Here is a 19,918-nt window from a genome sequence, read left to right as displayed (position 1 = left end):
GTACACATGCACCACCATGTACACACGCACCACCATATACACACGCATCACCATGTACACACACACCACCATATACACACACACCACCATGTACACACACACCACCATGTACACACACACCACCACATACACACACACCACCACGTACACACACACCACATGTACACATGCACCACCATGTACACACGCACCACCATGTACACACACACCACCATATACACACACACCGCCATGTACACACACACCACAATATACTCACACACCACCACGTACACACACACCACCATATACACACGACACCACCATATACACACACCACAATATACACACGCACCACCATATACACACACACACCATATACACACACACCACCATGTACACACACACCACCATATACACACACACCACCATGTACACACACACCACAATATACACACACACCACCACGTACACACACACCACATGTACACATGCACCACTATGTACACACGCACCACCATATACACACACACCACCATGTACACACAGCACCATATACACACACACCACCATATACACACGCACCACCATGTACACACGCACCACCATGTACACACACACCACCATGTACACACACATGACCGTATACACACACACCACCATGTACACACACACGACCTATTCTTTATCCATGTGAGCCCTGACTTCCAGTAGGCAGGGCGCTCTGTAGTTTTTGAGATGGGGCATGTTTGTTTGTAACTTTGCACTAACAAACATGCCCCGCCTAGCTCTCCCTGCCTGGGGTGCGCACACTAAACTCTTGGCGCCTCCTCCACTCTTCATTCTTCAATAAACAAATCAAGTAATTTCAGGTGTTGGAATACCTCCAGGAAAGTACTAGCAAGTACTTGATTCATGTCTAAATTATGTCTATCTAGCCCTCTGACCGGAGAACTGGGGCTAAGAATGATCTGTTTATCCCGATATCTCCAGAAACTAACAGAGAATCAGTACATTGTTGGTGTCCACATTTGATGGACAAATAAGATAAATAAATGAAAACTGGAGAATAAGGTATTGAACAAAGATCCCTGGGAAGAAGAAACCTGGCCTGAGGTTGTCTACTCTGGTTCTGGCAGCCCTGTCACCAGCTTGTTGTCAGTGTGTCCCCTAATTATCTCTTGAGTTCTTCTCTCTTTCATTCCCTTTTCTCAGTTCCATCTTGTTCATCAGCAAAATGGAGCTCTTTCATCCGGGGCAGGGAGGGCTTAACCCTCCGGGAAGTACACACAGTGATTGTTGCTGACATCTGTCAAGCACGTTATAACATTTCTTGTCTGTGGCTTGCAGCAGTTCTACAAGGAAAGTAATAATTTAGCCTATCCGTCATCATATAAAGGAACTGGAGATCAAAGAGGTTAAGCAACCAAGCCAAGTTCACAGAGCTAGTAAGCAGCAGAAGGGAAAGGGAACCAGGATTTGATTGCATTTTTGTCTGCCTGGCTGAAGAGCCATAGGGCATCTCCGAGGCACTGTCTTTAGTACGTAACAGAAACCATCTCATTATTAATCCTGCTGTATTAATTACCCAGTTGCACAAGTTAACAGGTTGATGGAGAGTGTTCTAATCAAGCACCCTTTCTTTGAGCCCTATTTCTGTTTCCCCGCCACCCCCTCACCCTGCACTTGTGAATATAACTGCGATGTTCCTGTTAGGACTGCAAAGGTGTACCTGCTTTAATTAATCAGCAATGATGTTCCTGTTAGGACTGCAAAGGTGTACCTGCTTTAATTAATCAGTAATGATGTTCCTGGAAGCTCCTTGTAAATCAAATGGTGGCAAATTGGAGCTCATTTTTGACGTTGGAGAGGTGCTTGCTCTTTGATGTGGCATTGGTGTTCTTGTAATAACCGTGGCTGGTTTGCTGTGTGCCAGGCGTTGTGGAGTGCCTGACTGGGGTGGGTATAGGAAAGATGTATTTGCAGATGAAGAGAGAGAGATGGAGGGCTTCTATCTATAAATATGCCAATTCTTCAGAGTGTGAGGAGAGATCATTTGCCCCGCACAGGAATAAGTGAAAAAGGCTTCTAAGAAAGGAGTGACTTCATGCAATATTTCAGCATGGGTGTTCTTGGGAGGGGGTAAGGTAATCTCATATATGGAGACAATGCAGTCTTATAGTCAGTATGTAAAGGAAGGGTGATAGAAAGCCCAGGTCCCAGTAAAAGACAAATAAGGAACTAGGAGATAACCCAGACATTGCTGTAGGCCCAGATATGGTTGTGGAACTTTATCCAGTGGCAGGCAGAAGTACAAGAAGGCATTTAAGGATTTCATACATAGGAAATTTTAGAGGAAGCGTAAATGATATCCGGGAGAATGAATGGTGAAAACAGCCTGGGACATTTGTCTGGACTTCACTTGTAATGTCAGCACAAGTATACCTACAGTATGCTCCAGATTCCCCCAGTTGATGGGAGAAATGGGGTGAGCATTCACAAGTGCAAGCATTCTGAAGGATTCGGCCTTCAAGGCAGATGGGGAACTCAGAGAACCTTTCCCTATATTTGCTTTTCCCTAAGCACCCTAAGTTTGAAAATCAGAGCAGTAGAGATTTGGGGTGGCATGACCTTGTCTGGAATGCTCCAACGAGCTCCCCGTACTAAAGCTGAGCTGGAGGCTTTAGAGCTGAATGGTGAGGAAACCAGTCTCCCATTGCAGGAAGACCCTGGAGGAACAGGAAGTGGAGGGAAGTCGGAACCGCAGCTCCTGAGACATGGCTCTGGAGACCTTGTGCTAGGTATAGCAGGGTACTGAGACAGCACAGCAGGCAGCGAGAAAACTCCATGGCAACAGAAAACAATCCACTGTCTCAGGAAATAAGGGCAAAAGTGGACAGGAAGGTGATGGAGCAAGAAGCGCAAGCACGTACGGAATTTCTACTGAGCTGGGACAAATGTAGCTCCAGGACGCCAGCCAATCCACTTGAAGTAACAACAAAGAGTGTTTGCGTGCAGCTCTTTTAGATAGAGGGCTAAGATATGTCGCTCCCAGTCTTTCAGCTTTGGCTTCTCATCAGGTTAATGGGGGTGTGGTGGTCAACATGGCAGTATTTGAACTAAGGAAGTAAAAACCACTATTGGTCTACCTGCATGCATCAGCTGTGCAGCAAGTAGGCATCAGCTCTAACTTCCGCTTGTGACCTTAAGGTCATCGTCATGTATGTTGGCAAGTCATTCTTTTCTGCCAAGTCCACTATGCCACAGTGCCCGGCAGTGAGAGCCAGTCCTTGCTGTGAGCGTGTAAGGCTAGAGTTGCAGGTGCTGCTGTGATGAGGACAAAGGCCACGAACTCTGACTGGAAGGGATCCTCACCTGGATATCATTTTTTGGCTGCCAACTTCTGAAGTCTAACAGCTCACACACGCTGCTCTCCCTCCAGGCTTCACCAATGTCCTAAAGATTCTGACCAAAGAGAGCAGTCGGGATGAGCTGCTGTCCTTCATCCAGCACTATGGCTCCCACTACATCGCAGAGGCCTTGTACGGTTCTGAGCTCACCTGCATCATCCACTTCCCCAGCAAGAAGGTCCAGCAGCAGCTGTGGCTCCAGTATCAGAAAGGTAAGCCTGGGAGTGGACTCGTTGGCGGTGACGGCCACATATGGTGCAGGGGGAAGGCAACTGAGGCGACAACGGAGCCTCGCCAGATATACATCCTGTTTCTCCTACCGTAAACTGTGCGGCCTTGGGCAGTTCCCGGACCTCCTCTGAGCCTCGCTTTACCTTGGTCAGGGTGAGGAAGCATGCTGTCTTAAGATTCTTTCAGCCAGGTATTTAAACTCTTTTATTATACTGTAGGCTTTTTTAAACCAAGCCTTCCCTTGAAAAAGCTGCCAGAGAAACAGGCAGAGGATAGGGAATGATGTCTCTATGTTGCCTTCTCTTTGGGCTTTTTGGGAGAAGGCAGGAAAAACTTTCGCTTGTTCAAGTCTGGGGCACAAGTGTCCCCCACAGAGGGATTGCTATCCTCGTGAAGGGTCACCACATCTTAAATTCCTCTGCTTCTCAGCTGTCAGAAGATTTTGAACTTCTGTAGTCTAAGGTGGTCTAGTGCGGAAGACTAGTCACTGCCATTGAGCTCAGGAAAATCATTCCCATGTCATCAGTGTCCCCTTCGTGTGAAATGTGTACTTGGATAACTATTCCTATCTACCTAGCACTTGTAATGGGGGAAGTGACTTGCACACTAGCATTTTACAACGTTGGAAATATCACATGTATGTAATGGTGTATTTATTATACTTTGTCATATGTATCTGTGTGTGTCACCTGGGTGTTTACATGGGTATATATGTGGGCATGTGTAAATGTGCATTCATGTGTGAAGTCCAGAGACTGACATCTGAAGTTTACCTCAATCACTCTCTACCTTTCCATTGAGGCAGCATCTCCCAGAGAGCCCAAGTTCGCTTATCCAGCTAATCTAGCTAGCTAACTTACCTGGGCACCCCCATCTCTACCCTCCTTGTGCTGGATTAGAAGCAGCTGGCTATGACTGTCCAGCATTTATATGGTGCTTGGGATTCAAGCCTTGGTCTTCATGCTTTCTTCTTGTACAACACTCTAACCACTACGGTATCACCCAGGCAGCATATATACATATCAATATGTCACTGTACTTGAGAAGTGGACTCTCCGACTTGAGAAACCCAGTCTCAGACATGAGGACCTATGTGCCCATGGAGACACTACTGCTGAATAGTAGGGCCCGTGTTGAAAGTCATAGTTCTAACTGGCAGATTCCAAAAACTATTTTCTTTCAGTTTTTTCTTTCTTTCATTCTTTCTTCCTTCCTTTCTTCTTCCCTCCCTCCCTCCATCCCTCCCCCCTCTCTTCCTCTCTCTCTCTTTCCCTCTCTCTCTACCTCCTCCTCTCTCTTTCTTCTCTGCTACATTAAAGTGCTTTCTGTTATAGTTAATACCATTGATTGTTAGATATTGTGAGGATTGCTAATACAAACCTGCCCGCACCTTCTCCACAGGCTCTGCATCCTAATTCCAGGAAACCCATAAGTCATAACCACAGACCACAGAACACCAGCCTTAAAGTTCTCATGGAACTCAGCTCTCCAGTTTCCACTGGAGAAATTAAGGCCCAATGAGACAGGAAAGATTCATCACACAGCCCCATGTGTCAGGGCCAAGGCAAAGCGAAGCTGAGTCATGTCATCTTTCAGTGCTCGCTAGCTGCTGACTATGCCTGGGGAGAGGGAACCCCTGAATGTACCTTGGCCAGATCTGTAGCCTTTCGTTCTGCCTCTAGGGGTTTTGTATCCCCAGCTTTGTGTGCACCGCTGCCTGCTTCCTGTGTGCAACTGAGTGGGGGCATGAGTGGTTTATAGGCTCAGAGGACATAATTGAGTTGTCAGGGAATAGCTCGGTTTTATAGCTGTGACAATGACAGTCTTTAAGGAAGTGCATTAAATCAATAGAAGTCTCATTGTGCCACCCTATAAATAATGGGACACATCATTAAGCAAGGCCATAAGCTTCAGGACTTTGAAGTAATACAATTAGGCTATGTTTATAAAAACTCTCTCTCACTGTGGCCACTGAACTAATTTACTTCCTGCCACATTCAGGGTCTGGGACACTACTGTGATGCTAAATGTCATCCCATCTCTATCCTTGGTTGCTTTCAGGGCTTAGACTTCTTTGATGAAGAACATCTCATTCTTTGTAATAGAAACAGAATCTATCACAAGAAAGATAAGAGAGAGAAGAGGGTAGGAAAAGCTGACACAGCAACTGGAGGCCCCAGCCCATATCCAGGACTGAATATCTGGTGCTGTAGCTTGGCATCGCCGGGCGTCCATTCTGCTGATACTTTTCTTCTGTATTTGTTCCAAGAAGAACATGCAGATATTCGGAAGCCAAGATAACTGTTTTCTGTGTTTCTTTCTCTATCTCTACATACTACAGCATATCAGAAGTCTTGAGTTAGATTATTTTTTGATAATAAGGAATAATACAAGAGACTGGGAGGTTAAAAGCAAGAAAAAAGACACTGGGAACCCTTTGGATTCAGAGATAATTGATAAGATTTCTCTTCCAAGGTACCAGTAACATAACATTGTCTTCTAAACACCAGGGCTTGGGGTCAGGTAGGTATGGACTTTGTGGCAGATAACTGGGAGCAGAGCTTGTGGGAAGATGCACTTGGGCAGCAACGAAGTGGTGCATATCTCGACTCCTTCTTCTTCTTCTATACCCACTGCTTAGTAGCTTCCAAGTTTTCAGATTCCTCATGCTAAACAAGAGATAGTAATTCCCTTTCGTAACTTTTAGGCAAATGAGATGAAATAACACAGGTAAAATTTCCAAAACTCAGCGGGTGCAGGAAAAACAGTAGCTTGAAATAAAGAGAAAACTATAAACATCAGCTAAAGATCCGAGACCTGGCCGCAGCCCTTCCTAATGTGTGACCTCAACCTCTGCTTTGCCCTGTGAACTACATGTGCCATTGGAAAAGGGAGGTGTTTCTGAATGTCTTTTCAATTCAGCAGGAGTGCATAGCTTCTCCCAGACTAGAAAGACTAGGGAAAAGATCAAATAAGACATTTGAAAAACAATCATGAACATTTCCATAGCTCTCTACAATTGATGGGTCACCACCCTCTTATCCTACCATCTTTTTCAGGAAGCAAAGAAGAAATAAGCATACACACCTCCCTTTGCAGAATGGATAAGAGGTAGTGGGCTCTCCTGTACCACATATTCATCAGTGGGGGCACTGGGGACTGCATCCCCACCTGAGCTGAGAGCTGTCTTCCCTGAACTCAGAATCTCCAGACATTCATTGGAATAAATGTCCCTACCCTTTTCAGGCCTGTAGGTCTTATTTGCTACGTCTTCCCATTTGAAGAGTGGCCACAGAGAAAAAGAATTCAGCTTAGTTAGCAGTGCCTCCCGTAGAAACAAAAGGGGGCCTGCGAATTTTCTTCTCAGCAATAAGGAAAAGTAAAAGCCAGAATAATATCTCCTGGGCATGCCAAAGATGAGTGAAGAGATCCAGATGAAGAGCCTGAAGGACTAGACAAATCTGTACAGTGGTATCTAAGCTAACCCGCATCCAGGAAAAGGTAGGCTTTAAAGGCAATTCAGTATCTGAAGTCATCCCCAGAAGCTAGGAATCCTTGGCAAGGTTAGCATGCAAACTGCTCAGTCTATTAGGTTCCATTAACCATCACTGTGCCAAATGCTTTTCTTTAAGCCCATGTGACATCCTGAGTGTCTTGTGCCAGAAGTATACTTACAAAACATGTTGTGGCATCTATCCCCACCCCCAATGGGACTTTATTTCTTTGCCTGCCCTGATATCTCCACTCTCTACTTATCTGTGACCTTACTATCTTCAGTTATGATTGTATGTTTATAAATTCATTCATGAGTAATATTTGGGAATAAAACAAAGTTTCATAGTCAGCTGGGCACCCGTTAAAATCTCAGACATCCACTTGGCCACTTGTGTGATCGTAAGCAAGTTGATTCCCTCTCAGTTTCCATATTTGCAAGCAGAGTAGCTGTGTGGTCTGTATAAGAAAATAGGTCTATGAAGAGATGTGTCTAGCGCTGAGCCAGAGCTCATCCAGATGCTCCCACTCCCCATTTAGAGTACAGCCTTCCCGGGTGTGTATTCAGAGCTGTGAACTGGGGTGTAGAAGAGATGTAACTGAGACTTCACTACCACCGCTTGTCAGCTGATATAGGATCAGGAATGGTTCTGATTGGTCTAGAGTGGGGAGTGACCTACCTGGTGAGTTCAATTTCAGTATTAGAACTGGCTGTGGAAATGGGCCAGAGAGGAATCAACCAGGACTTGTGACTTTCTACTATGTACTAGACTGATGGATACATAAATTACCAGTCTCATGGGATAGTTTATGGTCGTCTTTTATTTTGTACAGATAATGACATTATAAAGGATGGATATGAATATGGGATATAATTGTTGAACCTCTGTGAATGAACAGAGAGAAGGAAAAGGAGGAGGAAGAAAAGAAGGAGAGACAAAAGTAAACCCAAGTCCAAAGAAATAGAGAAAGTCTAGAAGCAACTCATGAGTAGGCCTTTTCTGAGCATAAGGCCTCCAAGACCTTTGTCCCCTCTGAAAGGACAATCTGTTCACATATGCAGTTTTTGAATTTTCTTGAATTCATAGTTTAGAGAGATGTCCCCAAAGATAAACACCCATTTTAAAGGTGTTTTAGCTCTACTGTAATTTTCCGGGCAAATTCTAAGGAATGCATTTTCATCTGAATTACCATGTACTTCTGAATGCCAACTGGAATATTCCTGGGCTACTTTTTGCGAAAGTCTTTGGCTGTTTGAAAGTCAGATGCAGGCATCAGGCTGTGGGGAGGGGAATACCAAGATGTAGTTAAATGTCACTTCCTCTTGTGCTGATGAGGTGTGGCCAAGAGCTGTTGTGAACTAGAGAAGTCTCCAGAGCTATTTCCTGAGGGAACTTAATTCAAAGACAGCAAGGAGACATGAAAGGGCTCGGGATCTGAGACCTCCAGGGTGCCAGCTGACTTCCCCAGTGATATCATAACCTGGGGCCATTTTTCCTTTTCTTCTTGCCTAACCTTTCTGTAACTTTTGGCAGTCTACTTCCTCCAGCTTGATGCATTTCTGTACTGTGTGCATGAAACCAGATCTTTTCATGTTCTCTCTTCTGCCCTCTTCATCTTCCTTTGCAGGCATATTCTACTCTGCTAAGCCAGTAAGGCCGAACAGAAGGCATGTCCTTTTGGTCCCTTTTTCTGGACTATCTATCTCTGTGTCAATCAATCTATTACGTTCTTTGTTGTCGTCCCTACACTATGGCCTCACCCTCTCCCTAACTTCTATCTCCTCATCCAAGCCTCCCTCTGAGGATTGCTATCCTGCTTGTTCTCCCGCAGCACTCATGCAACTCCATACAACCCCGGGCTGTCCTAGACTTCTAGTGAAAAGTACCATTACTCCTTTAGAGGCAGAGCCAGGGCCCAAGAAACTTCAGCACCTCTCTTTCCCTTAATTATCTAGTCCATTTCCAAACCATCCCAAGTTCCATCAACTTGCATTTCCACGTAGCTCCTGGACGCTCTCACTGTTGGTACTCTAATCTTGCCTTCATACCCTACGCCACCATCACAACTTGTCTGAGTTGTCATCTTTGTCTCCCACCTGAAGCTATTCTTGCCCCACATTAGCCCACACTACACAACAGTACTAATGCGATAAATGACATCCAGGCTTCTCTGGAGAAACAGTACCAGCAGGCTGAAAATACACAAGAAAGAGATGGTATTCAGAGTTATAGCCATAGGTACATTTGATGAACTGGTTTATGCGGTTATTAAGGAGCTCCAACACCTGGAGTAGGTAGATTGGAGACCCTGGCAAACTGATGACTTACTTCTAGGCTGCTGGTATTAGCTGTAGTCTGGAGGCTTCCAGGTTAACCCTAAAGAAGAACCAGTATTTACATGAGGATGTGAGAGCAGATCAGGCCAGCATCAAGCTTACGGCAGTCCACTAAGAAGCATTCATGCTTCCAGCTCATCTGTCAGCCTGACTGTTCTACTGAGGCCTTTTGATGGCTTGGATGAGGCTGACTCACATTAGAGAGGTCACTCTGCTTCACATGGTCCAATGGTTTAAATAGGAACCTCATCCAAAGTCCCCAGGATGTTGGACCAGACATCTAAGCTCCGGTGGCTCCATCAATTTGCCACATCAATGCAATCATCACAGATCAAATGGGAGGGCTTATTATGTTGTTCATTGAGTTCAAACTCCTGGAGGTCTTGTTGCACTGGGGATAACTTCTAAACATATTCCCGTGGCCTCAAGGCCCTATAGGTTCCATCTGTCTCCATCCAACCTCTTCAGCACCATATGTCCCTGTGTTCCCTACCCTTCGGATCCTGGAAAAATCTGTGGTCCTTCTGAAACTTAGCCTTCCTCTGGGTTTTGACCTTTATGGTCTTTATAGTCACTTTAGATCACTCAACTCAAATGCCATTTCTCAAGAGATCTTTCAAGAAGAACCGGGCAGTTAAGCATCTCCATTACATTCTCATTGAAGGACAGTAGATATAACTAACCTCAGTAATAACTTCACAGTCATAGTTTGTGTTTATCTCTGTTACCCTATTGGAAGATCCTTGAAGGCAGAGACCTTCTGCTTGGTAAACATTTGTAGCATCATGCTTAACCTTTGATTGGCATGCAAATGCCATTCAGCAATGTTTACTGAAGAACGAATGAAGAAATAAACCTGGGAGAGTCATGCATATCTTACCATCTTAGCCTAAGTGTTGTCTCCTTTTGGATTTTATTGGGGAAGAAGGTGACTAGCTTCCTGCAGTCCCAGAGAGTGTCTGCTTCAGGGACACTAAAGGCTTCTGATGCACAGAAGCGCTTTGTGGAAGACCTCAGAGTACCAATTTGGGCTTAGATACTGAGTCCAATGAAGGGCTGGTTCCTTCATTGCCAAGGGGTGTGAACTTGGGGCCCTACCTCATTTCCCTCAACTGTAGCATGGGTTAAAATGCTCAGGATGGAACACAATCATTTTTACTTGGGACCAGCACAGGTTTGGGAGCTGGCCAAATATCCCTTTCCTGTTGCCTTTTATCCTGGCTTCTGTGCAGAAGATTATGGGGTCTATCTAGCAGTGAGGTAGTGTTATATCTTATATCCAGTAGGGAGACTGGGGGAGGTTAAACATAAGCTGGACGCCTCTGTACGGCACACCAGAGGAGAGAGCCAACTTGCTTCTTCTCAGAGCCATGCAAAAAGACGATACAGGATGCGGTTCATTAAACACAAATAGGCCCATGAGATTGCTGTTTCCACAAGATGAAATTACCAAAAAAAGCATTTGTTCCCCATTTTAGACTGAGTCCATCTGGAACGGAACACCCTAGTCTTTTTCCTTTGGGTGTATGCTGAGAATAATAATCCTCTCCATGCGTTCAGCATGGTGTGTCTTAGAAGGCACTTTCGCATACATCACTTCACCCAATTTATTCTTCAGAACATGTCTGTGGGGCAGGCATTGTTACCTGCATTTCACGCTGGAGAAATCCAAGGCTCTGAAGGGTGAGGTGACTTGTCAAGCGTTCCCAACAGGGAGATTGGCAGAACAGAGATTTGAACCCAGGCTGCTTTAATCACAACATCGGTGTCCATCCACTGATATCCCAGCAGCCTCAGAGAGCTCTTTAGATGTTAGCATCAACCCCAAGGGGACCTTTTGTTCTCTTGTTCCGTTTCTGTTATGTCAGTTGAAAGAAGGGAAAAGGACTGAGGCTGAGGATTTAGCTCTACTCAGCTGTTCTCCTTGATACAACATGCTTCCATATCCTAGTGCAAGGGCAGCATCATAAGGTAAAGAAAAACAAACAAACCACAACAACAACAAAAACAATAACCAGACTGTAAAAGGTCAGAGTGAGAAGAGACACCAGAAGTAATCAAGCCAGGCCTGCAATTCTCTCAGGACCATTTCCACTGGATGGTAGTGAGAGCTCGGAGTACCGTGTTGAAAGAGATTCTGGGCTAGGACCATCTCAGTAGTGAAGGGTACAGAGATCTCTTAGCAATGTCTGCCAGGGGCTGAGACAAGGAAATACTGGCTCACATGTGAGGGGATTCCCTGTCTCTTGTATGTTAATTAGCCATCCCCAGTCTTCGCGTGGGAAAGTTGAGGTCAATTTATGCGGCATTATTACCCACAGCCAAAAGGGAAAAGCAATGAACTAGAACTGTCTTAACTGCTCTAGAAATTTAGATAAATTCAGACTTCTGGTTGCTAAAACCTCATACATATTCATCAATGTCAGTCATTTGCTGGCAGACTGTTTATAGCCTTATATAATATAGTGTGTGTGTGTGTGTGTGTACATGCGTATTTGCACACATAAGCAAACATAGGGTATACTATACCTGAAATTCTGAGGATTCATGCGGACTCACCTAAGTGAACAGTCCTTGGTGGGAATAATAAGAGACTGACACAGTGGTAAGCTAGTTGTCATGATTACATTTAAGCTGGACACATCACACTGATTCTGTCATAGAACCAGGCATGGGATGCAGGACTAAGGGGAAAGGGTTGTTAGAAAAGACATCTCTCCATCAGCAGAACTGGACCAAGGAAGATGAAGTTTCCTTGGACACAGTTACAGGTTTCTGTTCTAGAGTCTTCGCTTTCTTGGTGAGAGCAAATGATCTGGATAGAGGGACACAGTAACTGGAGCTTCTGCCTTTGGCCAAGGTCAACCTGAGAGGGGCCCTGCCGACAGTCGGAGGATGCTCAGAAGACTTCCACTTTTCTCTCCGCCCCAGGTGACAGTTTTTCTTCTTACTTGCCCAGCTTTATGTAGTAGTGCTTTGACTTCCTAGTATACACCAAGTTCTTTGTGACAGCTAAGAATAAGAAAGAAGGTAGATTGCAGGTGTTTCTCCCAAGAGGCTTATAGTCAAACAGAGAAAGGTAACATACAGAATGTCCAAATTTTTAAATTCTATTATTTTTACCTTAAAATTTTGTTAGATTATAATTACAATATTCCGCCTGTTAAACCCTTCCATATGTCCCTCCTTGCTATATTTTAATAAATGCTATGATAGGGGAGACCAACGTATGAGTAAAGACATATAGGTTGGGGAGCAGAGGTACAAGGCTAAGAGATGGATCCCTGAATCTCCAAATGTCTTTGGGGAGTTTCTTTAGGTGTCTAGCAGAGCACTGGGGGTGGGCGAGTAAGTGGGAATTTGCCATTAAGAAGCTGCAGAGGTTGGAGATTCTAGGCAAGGTTACACGTGAGGAAAGGCCTGACACATTAGAATACTCTTTACTCATCCTGGAACAGCTGAGATGAATAGCCACTGGATCTCCTTATAGAACTTAGGATGTTGCTATTGAGAAGCTCTCATACTTCCGTGCTGAGAAATTCCACAAACAGAAAGGACTGAATCACCAGATGCAAATGGAGTACAAACAACAGGCCAATAGGGGAGTACCAAGTCATGACTGTGAAAGCATCTTGATCTCACATAGAGGTCCTGAAGATGGCATGAGACCCTGCGATTACTAACTGGTCCAGTGTAGGAACTCAGCATGTGTCCTACTCAATAAATCATGCGTACACACACACACACCAGGCAATCCCCTTATCCCACTGTCTGATGTGTGACTTGGATCAAGGCGTTTTTGTGTTCTGAGCTTCAATTTTTGTAATCTTTAAAGTCAGACCAGTAACAGTTGTGCTGCAATATTGTTATGAGAATGATGCTTCAACCAAACAATGTTTATGAAATGACTACCACTGCATTTGACATACAATAAATGCCAGGAAATGTTCATTATTATTTTCATTTGTTATCAAGATATAATTAATCCAATGATGATCATTCATATTATTAGTTTTCCCAAGCAAAAGGCATAATGGTGTAGCTCTTTCTATTCCCGACTACAGTAGTAAAAGATCTGCCCCCTCTTCTCACTGTACTTCCCAAGACATGGGTACTTGTCCCTAGTTAATCTGAGGCTTTTAAAGATGAGCTCTCTGCATGAACCTGGAGGTGGGAAGAGAAGAAAGCAACGCTGTCAGACAGTGTAGCCTGGAGGCAAAGTGGGGTGTGGGGACTGTGTTATATTGTTCAAGAAGCCACACATCTAGTTGTATCTCTTTGGCTTACAACAGCCTTAGCGGCACAGCTTTCAGACTGCATCACGGAATATGCATTCTTGAGCATTCTTCTCTTTCTGTGTGACTTTGCATCAAGACAAAGAATGGATGAATTCAGAATGGAAGATGACTTCCACCTACTTCCTAGTTAAGACGATCTTCTAGAATGAAACAGGTCAAAGAGAACCATTCCTCCCACTTTGAACCAGAGGCCATCTTGTGTTGCAGTTGGACTTTGAAGTCAGGGAGACAGCTGGGGGCAGGGACAGGAGGAACAAAGTCAGTTGATAGCAATTGAACTGGGGTCTTTGCATAGACCTCAATATAAAAGCTAAGCTGACCCCTCTACCCTTCCGTTATTCAGAAAAACTTTACTATCAGCTCGTTTTGGGTACTCTGCTAGATGTAGCAGTGAATTAAATGCTGCTCCGCTTCTCATGACATTCGTTGCGGACTTCAAGAAAGGTAATGGGAAGGGCATCCAGTAACATGTAATTGCTAATGGAGGAAACAAGAAGTGAGTTGTGCACACTCCACAGAGACAGTAATGCAGATCAGTAAAGCATTCTAGAATACCCAGAGGAGACAGGCCAGAAGCCAATGAAGTCAGTAAGGAGAAGGAAGATGTTTCCGATAATAAGTAAAGCATGCACAAAGTTATGTCTGGGATGAGCAAACAAAACAAAACAAACACTTCCCCCCACCAAAAAAACCAACAACAAAAACAATATAGATTGGTAGGTGGAGCTGGAGAGAGAGGAGTGGTGGTAAGATAAACCTAAAAGAATAGAAAAGAACCAAAACCCACTGTTAATTAAAGACCATAAGAAATATGTACATTATCGGGAGCAAGTCAAGGTCATGCAAAGGTTCTACACATCAGTTCTTAGCACTTTCATTTCAGAATTTTGCTTGAGTGTAGGTAGAAGCTTGACGTGGGGTGAGAGGAAATATATGTGGGATGCTATATGAAAATCAAGAAAAATCTAATCTAGAAAATAAAACAATAGCAGCTTAAAGTTCAGTTGTCCTGAGGATAAAGAAAAGAATAAATGGATGTGAAACTATTCAGTTGGTAGTTTAATGTATGATGACGAATTAGCTTCACATCATTATAAAAAAATCTGACCTAAGCTACACAGGATGACATTTATTTCACAGTTTTGGAGTTTCAAAGACCTCAAGTCAGTCAGAAATTTTTGTTCGGATGTTTGGAAAAATACGAATGACAGAGGCAGGGGCTTACATCAGGGCAAGAAGTTCCATCATGAATCAGAAATCAGAAGACCAGAAAGGCCAAATAAATGCCTTTTTATAAGATTATCCTCAGGAAAATTAATAAGCCCTATTCACAGCTGACCTCGGCATTGTTCCAGTAACCTAAGGACGCTCCTCCTAGCTTCACACACTAAAAGTTTCACTGCTTTCCACCTCTGAAAACTAAGCCTGCAGTCATGATGGACACCTGTGGGAGGGAACTAACCTACGTGCAAGCCTTGGCCTTGTGATGGAATCATGGGAGGTGGAAGGGAAGCAGCAATGAATGCCTGAAAGTGCCAAGCTTCCAGGCTCAGCAGCCTAATTGGCTGCTAGTGCTCCATCGGCGGAGTGAGGAAGGGGTATTAGATTCTGCAGAGCCGCCGTCCTCATTGAGCACGTCCAGTCTGAGGCACCAAAAGCTATGAAACTGGCCAATCAAAAAGGCAACTGGATATGCACTGATCCAGTGAGAAAAAAGAAACGGTTAATACTTAAAAAATAAAAAGTTGGGACCCAGTTGTAAATGATGGTGAAGTCACAGAAGAGAGTGCCTCCCAAACTCCCAGCCCCCCAGAATAAACGGAAAGTTTCTCTTTGCAATTTATTTCTCTGCGGAGTTACTCCACCATCAAACTCCATATTGTTTTTGACATTTTATTTATATAGCCTTTATTGCATTCAGGCAGCCTGCCTATGTCGTTCAGTTTGGGCTCAGTTTTATTTGCACAAATCCTTATAGAATATTTAAGAATAGTCCTCATACATACTAAGTATTTGGAATTCATTGATGAGAAAAAAGTTTATTCTTGGTCATTATCCTCAGAGTGAAATGGAAGGGTTTTGCTTGGTTTTATTTATGGTTTCAATGCACCTTCATTTCACTAAGTATTACTGTCTCTGACTAGCCCAGAGACATCCATTCCTCATCCTGGCAAGGGATGACTAGGGAAAGTCTTCTACAGCAGATGGAGTACACCATATGGCTCTATGGTATAGCAAAGAGCCCCCACTAAGCTTTCAGGATGCTGTTTATGTGACCCAAAGTTTAGCAGGCAGCTAAATGTGGAATGGCTCAGATCCCATGATATCTGATATCTGACCTACTTCTAGAATAGCCAAGTATGTAGCCAGTTACTGCATCCTAATGGCAGATAGGAGAAGCTAAGGAGACAGATGTAAAGAGGTAACTTACAGCTATCATTCAGGAGGCATGTAAGACTGTATTATATTTATAGGGGCTTTTGTTGGACAGAAGTCCAGTCAAGATGGGCCCATTTGTCAGTTGCTAGATGGAACTTAAGTAAAACTAGAAGTGAGAAATACGTTATCTTTAGAAGTTAGAGCTTTGCAGAAGATGACCAATGTGGCAAGAACTTTTACCATGTGTGATTTAATGATCCATCTCCCTTGATGAACTTTCTTGGTAGATCATTTGCATGCCCTCATAGAAGGTGACAAATGAATAGTTTGGAGAAAGATGTGCTCAGTGTGATGTCATCAAAGGTGGCTGTGGTTAAGATCTGTATACAAAGACTGGGTGAGAGCATAGCCATTGTTGTGTCCATTGAGGGTGCGGGCAAACTGGTCCAGTGGGTTAAAACAGCTACAGAAACTTAATCTTTTTTTTTTCAGATCAACAACTACAAAATACTTAGCAGTTGTTGGTCAGAGTTACTAATTTCAGCAGTAATCAGCATGGTAGCCTTAGGAGGTGTACCCTCCACATTAAGACTACAACAAACAATGCACTGTGAGGAGCCATTTGTTCTGTGTGGGTTTAAGAACAGTCTAAATTGAGCCATTCGATGGTGAACCTGCGGGGGTAATAACTCTTGTCTAAGTAGGTCTACTATATGAGTTTCAAACCTCAAAGGCCTTCTTTTCATTTAAACTTAGCCATATTAGCCATTTTACTTAACAGGAGGAGGAGGAAAAGGAAGTCCATGCAGTCCCATTTTGTCAAGGCAGCTGCCTAGAATCCAAGACTTAATCCAAATTTATTACTCATTTGATCAACATGTCCATGCCCACTGTGGGATAGTCAGGGTAATGGGTAATTGGGGTGATGGGAAATGTAGCCAAGGCTGCTGACTAAAATGAAACATACATAGTTATCTTCCTTATGTGGCCTGAAATGTTCTCAATAGAGCTACCCCTAGATTACAGGGCACTCTGTTTAAATTCAGGGGAATTCTCAGATAAAGGTATAATCTCATCCCACTTTTAAGGACACAGTTTTGCCAATTTCAGCAAATGTTAAAAGTCAATTCAAAAGGCAGACTGTAGAGATATAAAAGCCAATGAGCAAATTTCTATGTTGTTTGGTGTGGCAATATAAATCATTTTAGTAAGGTTTGGAGTTTCAATTGGGTCAAACAATGATCGTGTTCTGTTCGTTCCTGTTGTCTGTCCTCCTGTATTCAAGTGTTTGGGCAATATTAGATGTAACTGGGATGGGGAATCCTAGCTAACCTTCTTGTTTCCTCCTCTAGTCCCAGCCGTGTTACTTTCAAGGGTTTAAGATGCTGGGCCTAAGTCACACTTGAATCCATCCCCTATCCACACTGTGCAGGTACTATGGATGCTTTAGGGATAATGCCTCTCTAAGTAGGTCTGACATAGGGGTTTCAAACTTCAGCTCTAACGATCAGACCTATTCTGACCAAGGGGCACAGATGTTCTATTCAGTCATGTCAACCTATCTATTTTTAGACTTTCATATTCCACAAAACTTTCCTTCACATGGGTGACTTGTAGGCCATGCAGTTCACAGGCTATTGTCTAGCGTTGGAGAGAATGGGGGCGGGGAGGGACAAGTGACCAAATGAACAGGCTAAGCGTCATTCCTCGGAGTCTTGGCTGCAGTCACAGCCTGTGCTAATATGCAGACTTCTGAGGGAGCTCAGGTCTGGGCGGATCCAGGATGAGCAGGATTAGTGCTGTGTTCTGAAGTGGCCATCGAAACTTCCAACCTAGCTGAGTGTATGTCTAACTGGTAGGGGTCAGCAAATGCAGCCACAGCATGGCCCAGGTGACAAAACATGAGAGCCCTTCCAAACTAGTTAGCAAGCTAAGCCAAACCCTGGGAGCCCTCTAATGGTGGTGACTGCCTAGGCCCCAGCTTGCTGTGCCAACTACTGCAGTCAGCCCCACAAAGTGGAACCTTTCCAGAAAACATGGTTTCCAACGTTGAAGTCAGTGGCACTAACTTTCACACGAGACAGACAGACATGAACGTGTTTATTACCCACACAGGCGGCTTTCTAGAAGGAATGCTGTACTCCTGGGAAGGTTCAAGAATTACTTGAGCAGGCAAATCAGAGCGGCTTGGTTTTTGTAGCTTGGAGGTAGGGATGGCCAGGGACCTTCCCATTCACAGGCTGTGGCCAATGGGCTGTAAATGCAGGTAGTGAAGGCCCCCGAGCACCTGAGCTTTCTTACCAGCAGGGGGCAAAGCAGCAATGGTGAATTATACAAATTTCCGGCAAAAATTAACAAAAAAAAAGGATGATGCTCTACTACAAAATAACGGAGCACAAAACTCATCTGGTTCGTGCTTTTGAGAAATGGTTTCACATCATTTCATGATCTTAAAAGCAGAAAAATAATTTAGGGGAAAATGCCAAATCAGTGATTCCAACTAACTCTATCTTCGCCTTCGATTACTGAGAATCCTAGATTCTGATCACAAGGGAAGCCTCACTGAGCCTCATCGTCAATGAAAGAAAGGGTGAGGCTCAGCCCTGGATAAAGAACCCTTCACCCTCACAGGTCAAGTGGACGTCTAAATCTTTCGGCTCCTCGCTCTGCTCTGCTTTTAATTTGCGGGTACAAGCCTATTCTTCTGCAAGGCTCCCCTAACTTGAAGGTGCTTCAGCAACCAGAGTCCCTCAGCCAGCATTTTTTACTGCAACACTTGGCATATTTTGTCTTACACCATTTATCTTATCTTTCAGTGTATTTGGTTTACATTATTTTATTTTGGCAGCCAGACTACAGCTATCTGACTGTGAGGGTCATGATTGATCTGTCTTTGCACTCATTACTCATCCGACTCTTGCTGATAACACAGTAGATGTCTCGTGTGTTTAATGAGCAGGTGAATGAATGAATAGGATCCCAGGCCCTATTATTTTTGAAAATATGCAATGTTGTTATAACCAAGTAAACAGTAAATCACTAGAGGGAACTTCTGATTTCAGTTGTATAGAAAACAAAAGCCCCTGCATTTGACATATACAAACTGCTAATGTCTCAGTCAGGATTTGTGTGAGTTACTGAAGAATTTCCCTTCAGTATTGGGGCAGATAGGATCCTCACCAATTCCTCTCCTCCATAGGGCACAAATGAGAGTAGCTTCAGGGACAGTATCTAGTTCCCACATGACTCGAAGGGCCATTCAGGCTGCTACTTTCCACCTCCCATTTCTTCATCACTATCCAGGAGAGCTGGAGCCAGAAGCAAAGAGCACAAAGGCAGAAATCATCACAGAGCTAGTAAGCAGGGGAGCAGGAACACGAGCAGCACCTTCCACTTCCCAAGTCCAGGTTACAACCACGTCCCAACACTTCTTCCTCATAATTGAACTTGTGGCTCTTTTTTTTCTGACTCTATGAATACTGGATTGAAGGAAAACTCATTTTATGCTGACTTAGTAGCAAAAATGCATGATTCCAAGTTAAATTTTCTTCAATGAACCTCTCTAAAATCCCACTCGCTTTAATCCATTTAACCTCTCAGAGTCAAGATGTTACCTAACTCGCTGTCAAAATCAGACTAGGATCTATGCAGCTTTGCAGAGATGGGTTCTGCCTTCCCCATTCCAACAGAACCATTCTTGGTCCAATTGGCCTTTTAATCAAGAAGCCAGGCCATTTTGAATAAACTGTTGCTTCAGCAACAGGCCTGGAATTTCTCGTCAGCATTTACAG

At 44.0% G+C, this 19,918-nt stretch overlaps 1 protein-coding gene across 5 annotated transcripts in view; it reads left to right on the top strand.

Annotated features, from left to right (window-relative positions):
* The window catches only part of Astn2 (astrotactin 2), a 997,088-nt gene that overhangs the window by 728,179 nt on the left and 248,991 nt on the right, over positions 1–19,918 (top strand). For all 5 annotated transcript variants that reach the window (XM_075947014.1, XM_075947013.1, XM_075947012.1 and 2 more), the window contains one exon: positions 3,422–3,601. In XM_075947014.1, coding sequence (XP_075803129.1) covers positions 3,422–3,601 — 180 coding nt within the window. The remainder of the gene's footprint in view (positions 1–3,421; positions 3,602–19,918) is intronic.

This window comes from Microtus pennsylvanicus, chromosome 13 (assembly GCF_037038515.1).
Source record: "Microtus pennsylvanicus isolate mMicPen1 chromosome 13, mMicPen1.hap1, whole genome shotgun sequence".
NCBI classification, from domain to species: domain Eukaryota; kingdom Metazoa; phylum Chordata; class Mammalia; order Rodentia; family Cricetidae; genus Microtus; species Microtus pennsylvanicus.
This window is presented reverse-complemented; position numbering and strand designations above follow the sequence as displayed.